This window comes from Martes martes, assembly GCF_963455335.1.
Source record: "Martes martes genome assembly, chromosome: 11".
In the NCBI taxonomy this organism is placed as follows: domain Eukaryota; kingdom Metazoa; phylum Chordata; class Mammalia; order Carnivora; family Mustelidae; genus Martes; species Martes martes.
This window is the reverse complement of record NC_137899.1, coordinates 46,557,856-46,573,883: the sequence shown is the minus strand read 5'-3', so window position 1 is coordinate 46,573,883 and position 16,028 is coordinate 46,557,856. Positions and strand designations below refer to the sequence as shown.

The 16,028-nt window shown below is 36.7% G+C and overlaps 1 protein-coding gene across 1 annotated transcript in view; it reads left to right on the top strand.

Moving 5' to 3' along the window:
• THSD7A (thrombospondin type 1 domain containing 7A) overlaps window positions 1-16,028 on the top strand; it is a 434,994-nt gene that overhangs the window by 389,414 nt on the left and 29,552 nt on the right. Inside the window, exons 14-15 of the mRNA XM_080817988.1 lie at window positions 7,799-7,977; window positions 12,439-12,572. Coding sequence (XP_080674114.1) covers window positions 7,799-7,977; window positions 12,439-12,572 — 313 coding nt within the window. The remainder of the gene's footprint in view (window positions 1-7,798; window positions 7,978-12,438; window positions 12,573-16,028) is intronic.

Below are 16,028 nucleotides of genomic sequence, written 5' to 3'. Positions count from 1 at the left end.
GAACACTGATGCTGAAACTTCCTGAGAAAATCTTTAAGTACCCAGCAGATATGAAGAGATAGGCCTTCATATGTACATAAAACAATAAATATAAAATTAAAATAGCATTTCATTGTAATTACATTTTCCTGAACACCTCACTATGAAAATTATGATTGCCCAAGGTTGATCATAACTTTTCATACATTAAATATATGAATTTGGATAGAACATTTGATGAGAAGAGTTTGGCTATAAATAGGAATTTGGTTTTCCTGAATTAAGTTATCAGTCCTCAATATGCAATTATAAAAGAATATTCTATTTGAGAATTTTTTAACAATATTTTTAATATTTTTAAACCCATGAGGACAGTAATAAAGTTCTAGCTAATTTTTCTCATTCCTGATTACAGTCATGTACATAGAATATACATTAAAGTAGGAGAGATTTTTTGAGTTTTCTTTTGAGATTAATCCAAAAGTTTCACACAGAGTGCCAGAGTTGTTTATTCAAACAGCTGTAAATCAGAACCAACCAATATTTTCAATGTGCTTTTAAAATGAATTCTTTTATCAGCAGTGCACCTTTCAACAACACAATATAGTAACTGTGAAGGTTGTTGAAAGCTGCTTTATCTGTGCATTCATAATTCAAATGAAAGGGGTGGTTGGATTCTCTCAAAAGCAGTACGTCCTCCAGTTGCCACTTTAAGCCTGCTAGTGTTTTGTTTTTATTTCAACCTGGAAGAGTGGTCAGAATAGATAAGGGATACATAAAACATGATCAGAAGTCAGGGGGTCGATTTTTCCATGTGTCAAATTCAGTGTTGAACTGCTAAAAGTTTTAACACGCTAATTGTGAAGTCATTTGTTTTATTCCCGCATTCTTCAGAAGGCATAAATTGCTACAAGATGCCAACAGTTTATTTAGCCTTAAAACGCATGAAATGTTTCTGTCTTTCCATCCCCTGTGATTGTTTGGTGTTAATTGCCCTCAAAAATGATCTTAGCAGAGAAGGCAAGGGAATGCTTATCTAGCAATTTACTAGTAGCATTAAGGATTTTAATTGTGCTAGATAAACATGACAGACAATTATTGACTGTTGTTACACATTGGAAAATAAAAATGGAATGCTGAGCATTACACTCTTTTGCAGTTTGTCTTTATGTCAGTGCCTAATTTATATCTTTTAACAATTTAATAGGTTGAATTTTATTTGAGAGATGTTTTCTGGAATATGCTATTGGAAGATCAGACATAAAAGTTTTATATCTGCTGACTTAAGTAATATGATGTGAATCAGTCTGAAGTCATACACGTTAACTCTCCCTAATGCCATAATCTTCCAACAGATAAAATGGAAAGAAAGAATATCCATTTATCTGTTACTTTGTGAAGTAGTGACATGAATGATCCTGTGGTTCTACTGTCAACTAGGAGTACTAAATAACAAAAGGTTAAAAGTTTACTTTTGTGGTCATTTGGAAGGTGGGAAAATGCAATTCTTTTAGAAATATTTCAATAATTTATTACCTTTGTAACAAAAGATAAAGAAGGCACTATATCATAATAAAGGGGACAATCCAAAAAGAAAATGTAACAATTGTAAATATTTATGCACCCAACATGGGGGCAACCAAGCATAAAAGAACTTATTGATCATAAAACAATAACCATAGGGGACTTTAAGACCAACTTACATCAATGGACAGATCATCGAAACAGAAAATAAACAAGAAAACATCGGCTTTGAATGACACACTGGACCAGATGGACTTAACAGATTTAGTCAGAACATTCCATCCTAAAACAGCACAATACACATTCTTTTCAAGTGCACATGAAGCATTCTCCAGAATAGCTCACATATTCATTCACAAAGCAGGCCTCAACAAATACAAAAAGGTTGAAGTCATACCATGCACTGTTTCTGACTACAGTGCTATGAAATTAGAGATCAACCTCAAGAGAAAATCTGGAAAGAACACAAATACATGGAGGTTAAACAACATGCTAGTAAACAATGAATGGGTCAACCAGGAAACCAAAGAAGAAATTAAAAAAAAAAAAAAATAGAAACAAGTGAAAATGAAAACACAATGGTTCAAAACCTTTGGGGTACAGCAAAAGTGGTCCTGATAGGGAGGTATATAGCAATACAGGTCTACCTTAAGAAGCAAGAAAAATCTCAAACAACATGACCTTATACTCAAAGGAGCGAGAAAAAGAACAAAGCCTAAAGTCAGCAGAAAGAAGGAAATAATAAGGATTAGAGCAGAAATAAATGATATAGAAATTTTTAAAAAATAGATCAATGAAACCAGGAGCTGGTTCTTTGAAAAAATTACAAAAACAGATATACTCGTAGTCAGACATATCAAAAAGAAAAGAGAAAGGACTCAAATAAATAAAATCACAAATAAGAGAGAACTAACAACCAATACCACAGAAGTACAGTTATAAGAGAATATTATGAAAAACTATCAGTCAACAAATTGGACAACCTGGAAGAAATGGATAAATTCCTAGAAACACATAAACTACCAAAAGTGAAACGGGAAGAAATAGAAAACTTGAACAGACCAATAACCAGCCAAAAAAAAAAATCAATAATCAAAAACTCCCAACAAACAAAACCCAGGATGAGCTGGCTTCACAAATTCTACCAAAATTTAAAGAAGAGATAGTCCCCATTCTTCTCAAACTATTCCAAAAAATAGAGAAGGAAGGAAAACTTCCAAACTCATTCTATGAGGCCAGCATTACCCTGATACCCAAACCAGATAAAGACTCCACTGGAAAAGAAAACTATAGGCCAGGATCTCTGATGAACATGGATTCAAAAATTCTCAGTAAAATACTAACAAACAAAATTCAACAATACAGACCAAAAAAAAATCATTCACTACGATCAAGTGGGATTTATTCCTGAGATGCAAAGGTGGTTCAGTATTTGCAAATGAACGTGATACACTGCATTAATAAAAGAAAGGATGAGAATAATATGATCCTTTCAATAGATACATAAAAAACATTTGACAAAGTACAACATCAATTGATGATCAAAAAAAAAAAAACAAAAACAAAGTAGGGATAGAGGGAACATAGCACAACATAATAAAGGTCATATGTGAAAAACCCACAGTTTAATATCATCCTCAATGGAGAAAAACTAAGAATTTTCCTCTATGGTCAGAAATAAGACAGGAATGTCTGCTCTCACCACTTGTTATTTAACACAGTACTGGAAGGTCTAGCCTCAGCAATCAGACAACACAAAGAACTAAAAGGCATCCACATTGGCAAGGAACAAGTCAAACGTTCACTGTTTGCAGATGACATGATACTCTATATAGAAAACCCAAAACTTCATCAAAAATTGCTAGAACTGACACACAATTGAGTAATGTTGTGGGATACAAAATGAATGTACAGAAATCTATTGCATTTCTATACAGTAATAATGAAGCAGTAGAAAGATAAATTAAGGAAATGATCCAATTTACAGTTGCACCAAAAACCATAAGATACCTAGGAATAAATCTGACCAAAGAGTCAAACAACAGGTACTCTGAAAACTTATAAAACACTGGGGGGAGAAACTGTAGATGATACAAACAAATGGGAGACATTCCCTGCTCGTGGATTGGAAGAACAAATACTATTAAAATATCTATACCAACCAAAACAGTCTACACACTTAATGCAATGCCTATCAAAATACCAATAGTATTCTGTGAAAAGTAGAACAGATAATACTATAATTTAGATGGCACCACAAAGACCCTGAGAGTCAAAGCAACCTTGAAAAAGAAAAGCGAAGCTGGAAGCATTACAATTCTGAACTTCAAATTATATTGCAAAGCTATAGTGATCAAAACAATATGGTACTGGCACAAAAACAGACATATAGGTCAATGAAACAGAAAACTCAGAAATGAACTAAGTATATGGTCAATTGATCTTCAACAAAGCAAGAAAGAATATCCAATGGGAAAAAGACAGTCTCTTCAAATGGTATTGGAAAAACTGGACAGCCACATGCAAAAGAATGAAACTGGACTGCTTTCTTATACCATACACAAAAATAAGTTCAAAATGGTTTGAAGACCTAATGTGAGATCTGAAACCATAAAAATCTTCGAGGAGAACACAGACAGGAACTTATTTGTTATGGGATCAAGCTCCACATTGGGGTCTGTGCTGGGCATGGAGCCTGATTGGGATTCTCTCTTCCTCTCCCTCTGCCCTTTCTCCCCCCCAAAAGTGGGCAGAAGACATGAATAGACATTTTTCAAAAGAAAACATACATACAGGTGGCCAACAGATACATGAAAAGATGCTCAATAACACTGATCAGGGAAATACACATCAAAACTACAGCGAGATCTCATCTCACACCTGTCAGAATGGCTACAGTCAACAACACAAGCAACAAGTGTTGGCAAGGATGTAGAGAAAAAGACCCCTGTGCTGTTTGTGGGGATGCAAACTGGTGCAGCCACTCTGAAAAACAGTGTAGAGGTTCCTCAAAAACTTAAAAATAAAACTACCCTACAATCCAACAATTGTACCACTAGGTATTTACCCAAAGAATACAAAAATACTAATTCAAAGGGATATATGCACTCCATTGTTTATAGCAGCATTATTTACAATAGCCAAATTTTGAAAACATCCAAGTATCTGTATTCATCGACTGGTGAATAGACAAAGAAAATGTGGTACACACAGACACACACACAGACACACACACACACTGGAATATTAGCCATAAAAAAAAAAAAGAATTAAATTTTGTAACAGCCTGGATGGAGCCTAGAGAGTAAAATGCCAAATGAAATTAGTCAGTTGGAGAAGACAAACAACATATGATTTCAGTCATATGTAAAATTTAAGAAATGAAACTAATGAATAAAGCAAAAGAAGAGAGAGAAGCAAACCAAGGAAGAGACCCTCAACTATAAAGAACAAACTGGTATTTACCAGAGGGGAGGTGCATGGGGGGACTGGTTAAATGGGTTATGGGGATTCAGGAGTACACTTGATGATGTACTGGGTGTTGTATAAAGGTGTTGAATCACTATATTGTATACTTGAATTAATATCACACTGTATGTTAATGAACTGGAATTTAAATAAAACCTTAAATTATTACCTTTGAAATTCTAGTGTCCTGTCCAAAGCTATTGATAACATTTGAAAATAATTGGGATTTTTTAAAAAATCATACTTTTTGCAAATATTAACAATTTGGTCACAGAATGCCATTGATTTGGAAATTTTAGACATTTCTAGTTTGATTCTATTTCATAAACTATTACTTTGAAATACAAAACAGTTTTTTTGAAGATTTTATTTATTTAGTTGACAGAGAGAGAGAGCGCACAAGTAGGCAGAACAGCAGATATAGAGAGAGGGGGAAGCAGGCTCTCCGCCGAGCAGGGAGCCCGATGTGGGGCTCCATCCCAGGACCCTGGGATCATGACCTGAGCCCAAGGCAGAGGCTCAACCAACTGAGCCACCCAGGCACCCCAAAAAGCAAATAACTCTTAATCTTAGCTGCCTTTTTGGGCAGAAATTGACAAGCTGATTTCAAGATGCATATGGAAATGTAAGGGACCCAAAAAAGCCAAAACTATCTTGAAAAATAAGAACATAGTAGGAGAACTCACAAATCCCGACTTCGAAACTTACCACAGTTACAGTAATCGAGATGGTGTGGTATAGGCACAGAGATCAATGGAATGATATTTAGAATCCAGACATAAACCCTTACATTTATGGTCAACTGATTTCAACAAAATAATTCAATGTAGAAAAAAATAGTCTTTTCAACAAATGGGCCTAGAATAACTTGATAATCACATACAAAAGAATGCAGTTGTACCCCCCCACACCTTTTAACATATACGAAAATTAAGTGAATCATATACCTACATATGAGAGCTAAAACTATAAAACTCTTAGAAGAAAAACATAAGTGTAAATCTTAATTACCTCAGATTAGGTAATAGTTTTCTAGATGTGACATCAAAGCTCAAGCAACCAAAGAAAAAATAGGTAAACTAGACTCAATGGACAGTTAAAGATTTTGTTCTTCAAAGGACACTAAAATAAGAAAGACAAGCTTTGACAAATGTAAAAATTGGAACACGTATACCTTGCTAGTGGTATTGTAAAATGGTGTGCTTTGGAAAACAGTTTGGCATTCCTCAAAATTTAAATGTAGAGTTGCCATATGACCCAACAATTCCACTCCTAGATATACACACATGAGAATTAAAAACGTGTCCACACAGAACTGATCCATAAAAGTTCACAGCAGCATTATTCATAAAAATAGGGAAACAGCTAAAATATCCATCAACTGATTCATGGATTAACAAAATATGATCTCTCCATAAATGGAACACTATTCAGTCATAAAAAGGAATGAGCTACTAACACATGTTATAACATAGACAGACCCTGAAAACATTATATTAAGCCAATCAAGAAAGACCATAGAATGTTTAATTTCATTTGATGAAATGTCCAGAATAGGTGCATTCTTAAGGACGGAAAGTAGATGAGTGTTTGCCAGATGATGGGGGAGGGGAAAGTGGGAGGTGACTGCTAATGGGAATAGGGTTTCTTTTTGTGGTGATGAAAATGTTCTAAAATTAGATAGTGGTGGTGATTGTATGACTCAATGAATATATTAAAAAACAAAACATGAGCTGGCTTTTACTGTGTAGAAATTGTATCTCAATTTTTTAAAAAGTTATAAACCACCACCACCCTAGAATTTCTTAGTTGTTTGTATAATTATCACTTTCAAAACGGAATCCTTGATGCTGATGTAAAATGCTACAAGAGCAAACCCTCTGCACATCAGAGTATTACACAGAACAACCATGCATTTGACTCTCAACCAAAGGCAATTTTGCCTTTTCCACATAGTTGCCTGGAGAATACTGGTGATGAATTGATGTTGTAAAATGCCAACTTGGTAATAAGGGACTGTTCCAGGAAAATGCACCCATTTCTCAAATCACATCTGTAGACTAATAAGTTAATTAGCTGTGTGATTCGATGGAACGAGCCCTGGACCAGACCCCATCTCTTGCTGTGTGATCCTGCAGTTGCCAGTTATCTTTCTGCATTTGCTTTCCTATCTGTCCAGCAGACAGTCAGTACCTGCCCAAGACATGTGGAGGGTTTTCGAGAGAATCGACTGAATTCAAGATGGGAAACTTTTGAAATTGATAGCACTAAAAACGCTGACATTTTTTATGTAACGTCCTTCATTTTTCTTCTCCAGATTTGATTTGCTAAGAAGGGGAAACATAAGGTGCTAAGTTAAACCGTTCCTGTTGGATGTTGACTGAGAGTGTCTGGCTTTCTCCTTGAGGAAGAACATTGCACGGACTCCAACACTTAAGACTTGTGTGACATTAACAGGGAATTTTAGAGAAAGCTGTTATCCTTTTCTTAATGTATCACTCTGACAGCATGAGAACGATACAGCAGCAGACAGGTTATTGTCAATTAAACACGAGCTGTCAGAGAGGCAGAGATGTTGAAATATGGAGAGCATGAATCCTAAGCAGATCACACGGCGGCTGCTCAGCTGTTATTTTACCAGAGTCGCCGTATGTATGTGTCATTTTCCTGCAGAATTTAATTTGGGTCCTTAACAACGCAGACGTCTTTGCATTTGCCTGGGGCTGTCAAGTCGAACTTGGACCTTCTGAATGAGCTAGAATGATGGGTGGAAGTGGGCAAGTGGCATGCGGAGAAGGTGGCTCTCATCTGGTTTGTCTCTGTTCAGGTTACATTGAAGAGGCCTGCATCATCCCGTGTCCCTCCGACTGCAAGCTCAGCGAGTGGTCCAACTGGTCCCGCTGCAGTAAGTCCTGTGGGAGCGGCGTGAAGGTTCGGTCCAAGTGGTTGCGTGAAAAACCATATAATGGAGGGAGGCCTTGCCCCAAACTGGACCATGTCAACCAGGTACTTTATACCATTGATTCTAATATTGAGAATATGAAGATATTATTTAGATTCCCAATGATCTATTTTTTTCCCTCCAAAATGGAGAAGAATAAATAATAGCTCTGAATAAGAAATTTGACCCATTTTATCCTTAGAATGCCTGAGTAAATACATATATATGTTCTTAAAATCCCAAATCAGATATATTATCTTTGCATTAGGCGATTTAGTAAGCTGCATGTATATGCATATGAAAAATGGAAATTAAAATGACACCTACCTTTAAAATAATATCATAAAATTGTATCTAGCTGTGTGCTGAGAGCAAGATTGTCCCATTATCATAATTCCCCTAGACTCTCAGAAAAGATACAAGTACCAACTACTTAAAACTAGGAAATCTTTCTCTCTCTCTCTCTCTCTCTCTCTTTCCCCCTCTCCATCTCTAAAAAGAGGTTGTGGAGGGTCTCCTGGGTGACTCAGTTGTTTGAGCATCTTGGTATCAGCTCAAGTCATGATCTCAGGGTTGTGCATTCTAGCCCCTCGACAGGTTTGCGTGGGTTTCAAGACTGATTAAGATTCTCTCTCTCCCTCTCTCCCTTCATATTCTTTCTCTCTCTCTCTCTCTTCCTCCCTCTCTAAAAAAATCAAAAAATAAAACTAAGAAATATGTATTGACTGTTCATTTAAATGTGTTTGATGTAAAATTTTAAAAGAAAAAAATATAAAGATTACTTCAGAATCAGTTTAACCATGTTATAGTCTTTGACCTTTTAAATTTTATTTGGAACCTTCTTTGATTTTTGTACGCTCACTTCATTAATAGTTGTTCTTGTGTTCTATTGGAGATATAAGATAAAAAGACTAATAGAGGGAATCATGACTAATTCAAATGTAATAGAAGATGTAGGCAATTATTATCATGTTTGACCTACATGTGAATTAACAAAGAATAAATTTAATATAGTATGTGTAGATGTTAAGAAGTGTATTTATATTGTCACAAATGAACCAAATCATACATATGAGCCAACCTTAAATATGCAGATAGGTTTCATGCGTACATAGACTAATTTTAATGTCCAAACACTTACTCTCCAAACTGCTTACCAGTACACATACTTTGCTTCCCATATTAACTTAAACTGTTAATGATAATAAAGATACACTCTAGGGTGCTCCTAATCTCCCTGCTAAATGGGATGCCACCCAATTCATGAATCACATGAGAAAACCAATTAGAGCTTCAAAAATAGTAAAGAAAAATAAAGGTACAGTCTAGAGAAAATAAAAATACATTTTGAATAAAGAAATTAAGGACAAAGAAGGTGGAGAATTAAGTGCCATGGGAAATACTACTCTGAAAAAATCTTGATTGTTTTCCCTGAGAGAAGTTGCTAAAGGTGCCCTTAAATTCAACCATCGGTGACTAATACACTGCACTGCTGCCATCTACTGGCGAGTAGGTTTTCCTGCCAGAGTGAATATTTGCAGAGAAAATTCAGTTAACATAACACTAATGAAACACAATAACTGAAATGCAAGGTTTATAATGCAAAGAAATATTTTTCTACAAGTTGTGAAATCTTAAATTTTCATCAGTAAATTTAAATCATAATACCTTCTGATCCATGGTCCTCATAAAGAGAAATTCTCCATAAATGTATAGGGGGGGTGTGTGTGTATGACCAGTCAGTCTTTCAATTAAAATAAGCTGTGTTTGCCTCAGCTTTTTTTTTTTTTTTAACTAGTTAATTTTCAAAGGTTCGGGACCTTCTGCCAAGTTGTCTTTGCTATGAAAAGTCTTTTACCTAAGCCATTTCTCTGTCACTCTCAACTCTGATAAAATTTAATGCAGAGTTTGATGGGGACATTTAGGTACTTGTTATCATCTTACTGGTGGGATATTAAGGCATTAACAACAAAAATTAAAGCTAAAACAAGAAATAATAGATTCCTGACTATCTGAGTACAAATATTCTACATCTAAAAATAGAAATTTCTAGGACCTTATTAGTAAAACACTAAGAAAGAATGTGCAAAGGTTTCTGTTAACTTTGAAAATTATAAATCACATGGATTTCTTTTACCACAATTATACATTCCTCAATAAAATAATCACTGGCCCATTGACTTGGAAATGATCTTTTAAGTACCATTTTCTAATGGAGGAAACAAATTCTCATTTCCCGAGAAATGTAGATGGGTGGATCGATGGATTAAAATCAATAGATTAATCAATCAATCTATGGATAGATTTCACTCACAGTTGGGATCCCAAAATAGTTGCACTCATTTATCAATCCCCCATGACATGTATTTCGACGTCAGTTTTTTAAGATTTCTTCATCCTGCGCATCTAATCTTTTCCTTGACTGTGTTGTTTACAATACTCATTGTGTATCTTAACTTTAACGAATAATGACTTGCTATTTCTCTCCGAAGGCTTAATAAAGATACTCTAATAATTTCACACACACAAAAAAAGTAGGCTCTTATGTGTGGATAAAATAATATTTTAACTTAGAACATGAATTTTTTCATTCAGTATACTGACATTTTTCCTTATCTTTTTCCTCTCCCTTCTCTTCACTCCTGTTGAACACTACTCCAGGCACAGGTAAGAATGTCTAAACCTACCAGTTCATGGCAGAATACGGTACTGCTTGTTTTCTTATTACTCCTGATGTCAGAGAATGTATTTCTTTTCCTGCTATGGTCTTTTATCTTTTACAGGGAGAAAAATACCACATTTTCCATAAAATTTTTGTTCTGCAGCTGTTCCCTCTCCACACACACCCCCACCCCCCACCCCGCCCCTGCCCCAGCTCGCTACCTGTGTTTTCTCACTTTCATATCGGGGCTGAGGTGCAGGAGTGGGGAGAACAAGCTTCACTTCACCAGCCTTGAAAAGGCAGTGACATCTCTTGTTAATGCTGTCATGCTTCTCGGAGGGAGAGGTAAAGGTGCCGGTGGGCTGAACGTGGGTGGCAGGAAGTTGCTCTGAACTGATTTGTATTCAGTCCAGTGTGGGAGATAAAAATGAAAGCCATTGAAAGATTAGGGGAAATGGCATTTCTCCTTCAATTTTTCCCTTCCCCACAAGTGGTAGGGTAATGTTTTACTTGGTGGTACTTTGTACTGTTTTAATGCAGTACCCAATGTGGAGGTGATCATTGATAACAATAATGATAGATTCTTATTCCAACGGTGCATATTCTTTATTCTTACTCGGAATAGGTCAACTTTATTCACTAATATTTGCACAGAAGAATAGTCCAAATAAATAGTCCAAAGGACTATTTATATCTATGTTTTCTGGAATTAGATAGCTAACACAAAATATACGTGTGTGTGTGTGTGTGTGTGTGTGTGTGTGTGTAGAAAATAGAGTCAAATTACCGTAGATTTTGAAATTATTTTAGAATACATTTCTTTAATGGTTGAGTCAGCTGTGCGCATTGGGTTATGGTTTATTTATTTCCTTGGCTTAGTCATTCTTCTCATTGAGAAAAAGGCGTAATTGGTTCATTGTTCTAAAATCCTGAAACCAGCCCCTGCCTAACTGTGGGGCTGTCCGCCTTTGTGGACACCAGAGCAAGACAGTTGGCTTTGTGTCATGTGATCTCCCTGCTTTGGGCTATGACTGTGTAATATAAAGCCAATCTCAGACCTTGTTTCCAAGCCCTAAATGCTTAAGGGTTAGTTTTAAAATGGATTTATTTCTTCTTATTTATTGTTTAGTTCAGTTTCACATACGGAATACAAAAAATACACAAATTCTTATTGCGATATACATTCGTTTGGAAAACAAGCCAAATTGTATTTCTTTGAAAACAGTTACTTTTATATGCTTACTTATTCTCTAATTCACTTATTCAACAAATCTCTGTAGAATGCCTTACATAGGAGCACTGTGGCCTAAGTATTGGAGACCCACAATACCGTGAACAAGACAGATGGCCCATGAAATTACAGTGCTGTGCGGTGAGGGGACAGTGTGGGACAGTGTGCAATGTGTCCAGGGCACTTCTTCAGGTCACATGCGCAACTGTAATGTCACATAGGATCAAGAATTGAGAGAATACAGCACAGCTGGTCCTGCCCATTACGGCTAGAACTCTCAAGAGGTTTTCTATATTCCTCTCTTAGAATAGTGAGCCATAGGGCGCCTGGGTGGCTCAGTGGGTTAAAGCCTCTGCCTTCGGCTCAGGTCATGATCTCAGGGTCCTGGGATCGAGCCCCGCATCGGGCTTTCTGCTCAGCAGGGAGCCTGCTTCCTCCTCTCTCTCTGCCTGCTTGTGATCTCTGTCTGTCAAATAAATAAATAAAATATTAAAAAAAAAGAATAGTGAGCCATAAAGGAGAGGAGTGAAGATAGCCAAACAAGAATACGGTGTGTCTTGTGGTGTGAAGGGCTCCCTCTCACGCTCATCGGGTTCCCTGAGGAGAAATCCCTGAGAATTGTGTGTGTTTCAGGTGTATGAGGTGGTCCCTTGCCACAGTGACTGCAGCCAGTACATATGGGTCTCAGAGCCGTGGAGCATCTGCAAAGTGACCTTTGTCAACATGCGAGATAACTGCGGAGAGGGCGTGCAAACCCGGAAAGTGAGGTAAGGCCCTCACTCCTCCTGAGTCTCCTGCCTAAAACTGTCTTAAGTTTTATTTCTAGGGAATCTGCCCTCGTGGAATACTCCAAGGGGACCTGCTTCAAGCAGCAGGTTGTCACAGGGGCGGGGGCAGGGGGCCTTCTGACAGGAAGCCTCACTTCAAGGTGCCCCAGAGTAGAAAGATCCGCATATTGAATGCAAGCTGAGCTAATGCAGGTTTTTCCAACCCTGGGGACTTTGTTCTTAAAAGCCAAAAATAGTTCCGGCAGCTTTTTAGTGGTAAACTGTTCTAAACTCTAGCTGCTTGGTTTCCTTAAACTGGCTAACTTTTGACTACTCTCTTCTCCTCCAGGAAGCCCTTCCTAATACCTAGTGCTGCTCATTTGTTCTGTGGGCGCACTGACCCGTAGGGTAACCACTAGCCACATGGGGCTATTTCATTTTAAATTTAAACTAAAGTTAAATTAAATTAAAAATCCATTTCCTCAGCCACACGAGACATATTTCAAGTGCTCATGCCATAGCCACAAGTGGATAATTCTGTCAGCAGAGGTATAGACCCTCTCCATATCACAGAAAGTTCTGTTGAGCAGTGTTTCTCTTAGTACCCCATATACCCCTCACTGTTTTTGGAAAGATCCATTTACTGTCTGTCATTCTTATTAAATTCTAGAACTTTCTCCAAACCAAAACCCCGTCATAGTCACAGAAATTCCCTAACACCTAATACAGTTTGGATACTCATTAAATTTTCCCTACAGTATCTACATATGACTCTTAAGGGTTCTGGAACTCTACAAAACAAGTGTATGAGGTTTTTTTATCTCCACTTTATAGAGTGGATTCAGAAGTACTAAGTAATTTACCAGGAACACCCATCTAGTAAAGTGACAGATTTGTCACTCTTTATACCAGTTTCTTCTAACCCTGCTGAGTGACACACAGTAAAGACAGGTGTCAAAACATCCAGAACTCAACAATTCATGTTGTGGGCAAGCTCTGACCTAACTTTGCATGAGTTTAAGGTTTACATTTCTCAATAGAAAAGTAGGACGAATTAACATTTGTATTATAAAACTTTGGCACACTCTGTATAACTTTGTTTCCAATACAGATAATCTCTATTTCTTTTTTCACAAGCCCTCTGAACTCTCAAGCTATTTTTCTGAGGAACTTAATAAAGGTGGATAAGGAGTTGGGAGGTAATAAGTTGGATAGGGAAGCAGAAGCAAAAGACAGAGATTCCATTTTCCACCATTCCCTTCCAAATTTAAAATTTCTCCTTCAAATTTAAAAATACTTTCCCTATTAAAAGGTTTTGATCAAGTTGGCTTTTTGTAAGAAAAATTATAATAAAGAACTATTCTTTCAGCTTTCCCTTCAATGATCTTTGTAGATGTTGCTGTTTCTTGCTTTATAAGTACTCTCAACATTTCCAAGTACATCTAAAGCAAAGTAACTTCGGAGATCAATTTATTTTTTCAGTAAACATCTTTAATGTCAATAGAGAAAAGAGAAGGTCAGTATTGATTGTGATCTCTGATCATGTAATAATGTTCCTATTTGTTACTGATTGAGTAGTAAGCCTCTCTAACCTTATCCTCTGCTAATTAAGGTCAGAATGTCCTGCTTATATGCAAGCATTGGGTGGCATTTCAGGATAGATGGGTCTATAAGAGGGCAGGTACCAATTTATCTAATGTCGTTCTTTCTCTTTTAGGATGGTATGTACCTCAGAGGCTGGTGGTAGAAGTGATTTTCCCTGAGGGGAAGGGGTATTTTCCACAGCCTTTTTTTTTTTTTTTTTTTTTTTTTTTTTTTAAGAATTTCTAGCGCCCAGGGGCGCCTGGGTGGCTCAGTGGGTTAAAGCCTCTGCCTTCGGCTTGGGTTGTGATCCCAGGGTCCTGGGATCGAGCCCCGCATCGGGCTCTCTGCTCAGCGGGGAGCCTGCTTCCCCCTCTCTCTCTGCCTGCCTCTCTGCCTACTTGTGATCTCTATCTGTCAAATAAATAATAAATAAATAAATCTTTAAAAAAAAAAAAAGAATTTCTAGCGCCTGGTGGTAATAAAAAAGAGACAATAAAAAGCAACATATTTGGTTATTTTTATTGTTGCTTTTGAATTCTCTGCAGAGAGTGTACCCCCTTATCGTCATACCTGTGGCTGGCCTCTGGTCCCACCCTTTGCCTCCAGCTTGGTTCTGCACTATGTATTTCTAACACAGTGCAGTTTTCTCACAGCATAATTCCTTGTCCTATGGAACGGAAAAAGGCCAAGAATTTGAAGAAAGCAAATGAACTTAAAGTGCCTTCCTTTGTGCTTAAAACTTGATCCAAATATTTATTCTGTATTCTGGAGTGATTTTAAAACTGACTAATGCCAAATAAAATAAATATAAATAATCTGAGTATCAACAATAAGGGCATTTTTAGCAGTTGTGGCACATTGAAATGATGTCATTCAAATATAATCATTAAAAATGATATCTTCTTTGGGGCACCCCAGGTGGTACAGTTGGTTTCGGGCCTTGGGCTCCCGAGATCAAGCCCCATGTGGGCTCTGTGCTGAGTGAAGGGTTGGCTTGGGTTCTCTCACCCTTGGCCCCTCCCCCCTCAAATAAATAAATCTTTTAAAAAATTATATCTTAGAAAAATAGTTAATGATATGAAAAGATATTCATAATGTATCATTGATTTCTTAATGGTACAAATAGTCAATCAAATTTGCTCTATTTAATGAAATGAAATATATGCTTACATAGAATCATTTGTAAAGAGTGTTTTTCTCTCGGTGGTAGAATCATACAATTTTTTGTTTGTTTGTTTGTTTCTTCTGATTTTCCTAAAGTGAATAAATTAGCTCTATAGTAAAAGAATGAAAGGAGAAAAGCCTGTGAAAATGTAGTTTTATGTACATAATGCTTAATAGAGTATTGAACATCTGTCTTTAACTCCGGATCAATAGGTAATTTTGCAAGTTAATCCTTGTACACTGTGTCAGTGCCTACCATGAATATAATCTTTTCTTAGCAGCAAACCTAACTTTTCAGTTGGGTTTAAACTCTGCTCCATGTTGTCTCAAAGCTGCTCCATGTCCTCTCAAAGCTGCTGTCAACACAATATTTTTATTTATTTTATTTTATTTTTCAGTGCTCCAGGAGCCACACCCAGTGCTCCATGCAATACGTGCCCTCCTTAGCCTGGTGGTGCGTATTAAACACAATATTTTTAAAATGCCATCGAAGACAGAACTCTTTCCTGAGAGACTAAAATTCTCCCAAAGAAATTTACAATTTTTTCTTCAGTGATGAAATCAAACAAATGCATATTCTTGTGGTTGCTCTTTTCTGTTTTTATCCAGTTCACACCACACACAACAAAATGCAGAGGCAAGTATTCATAGACGTATTTTTTCAGACTCCAAACCCAATTAAGACATGACCAGCAGCACAGTTTTCCA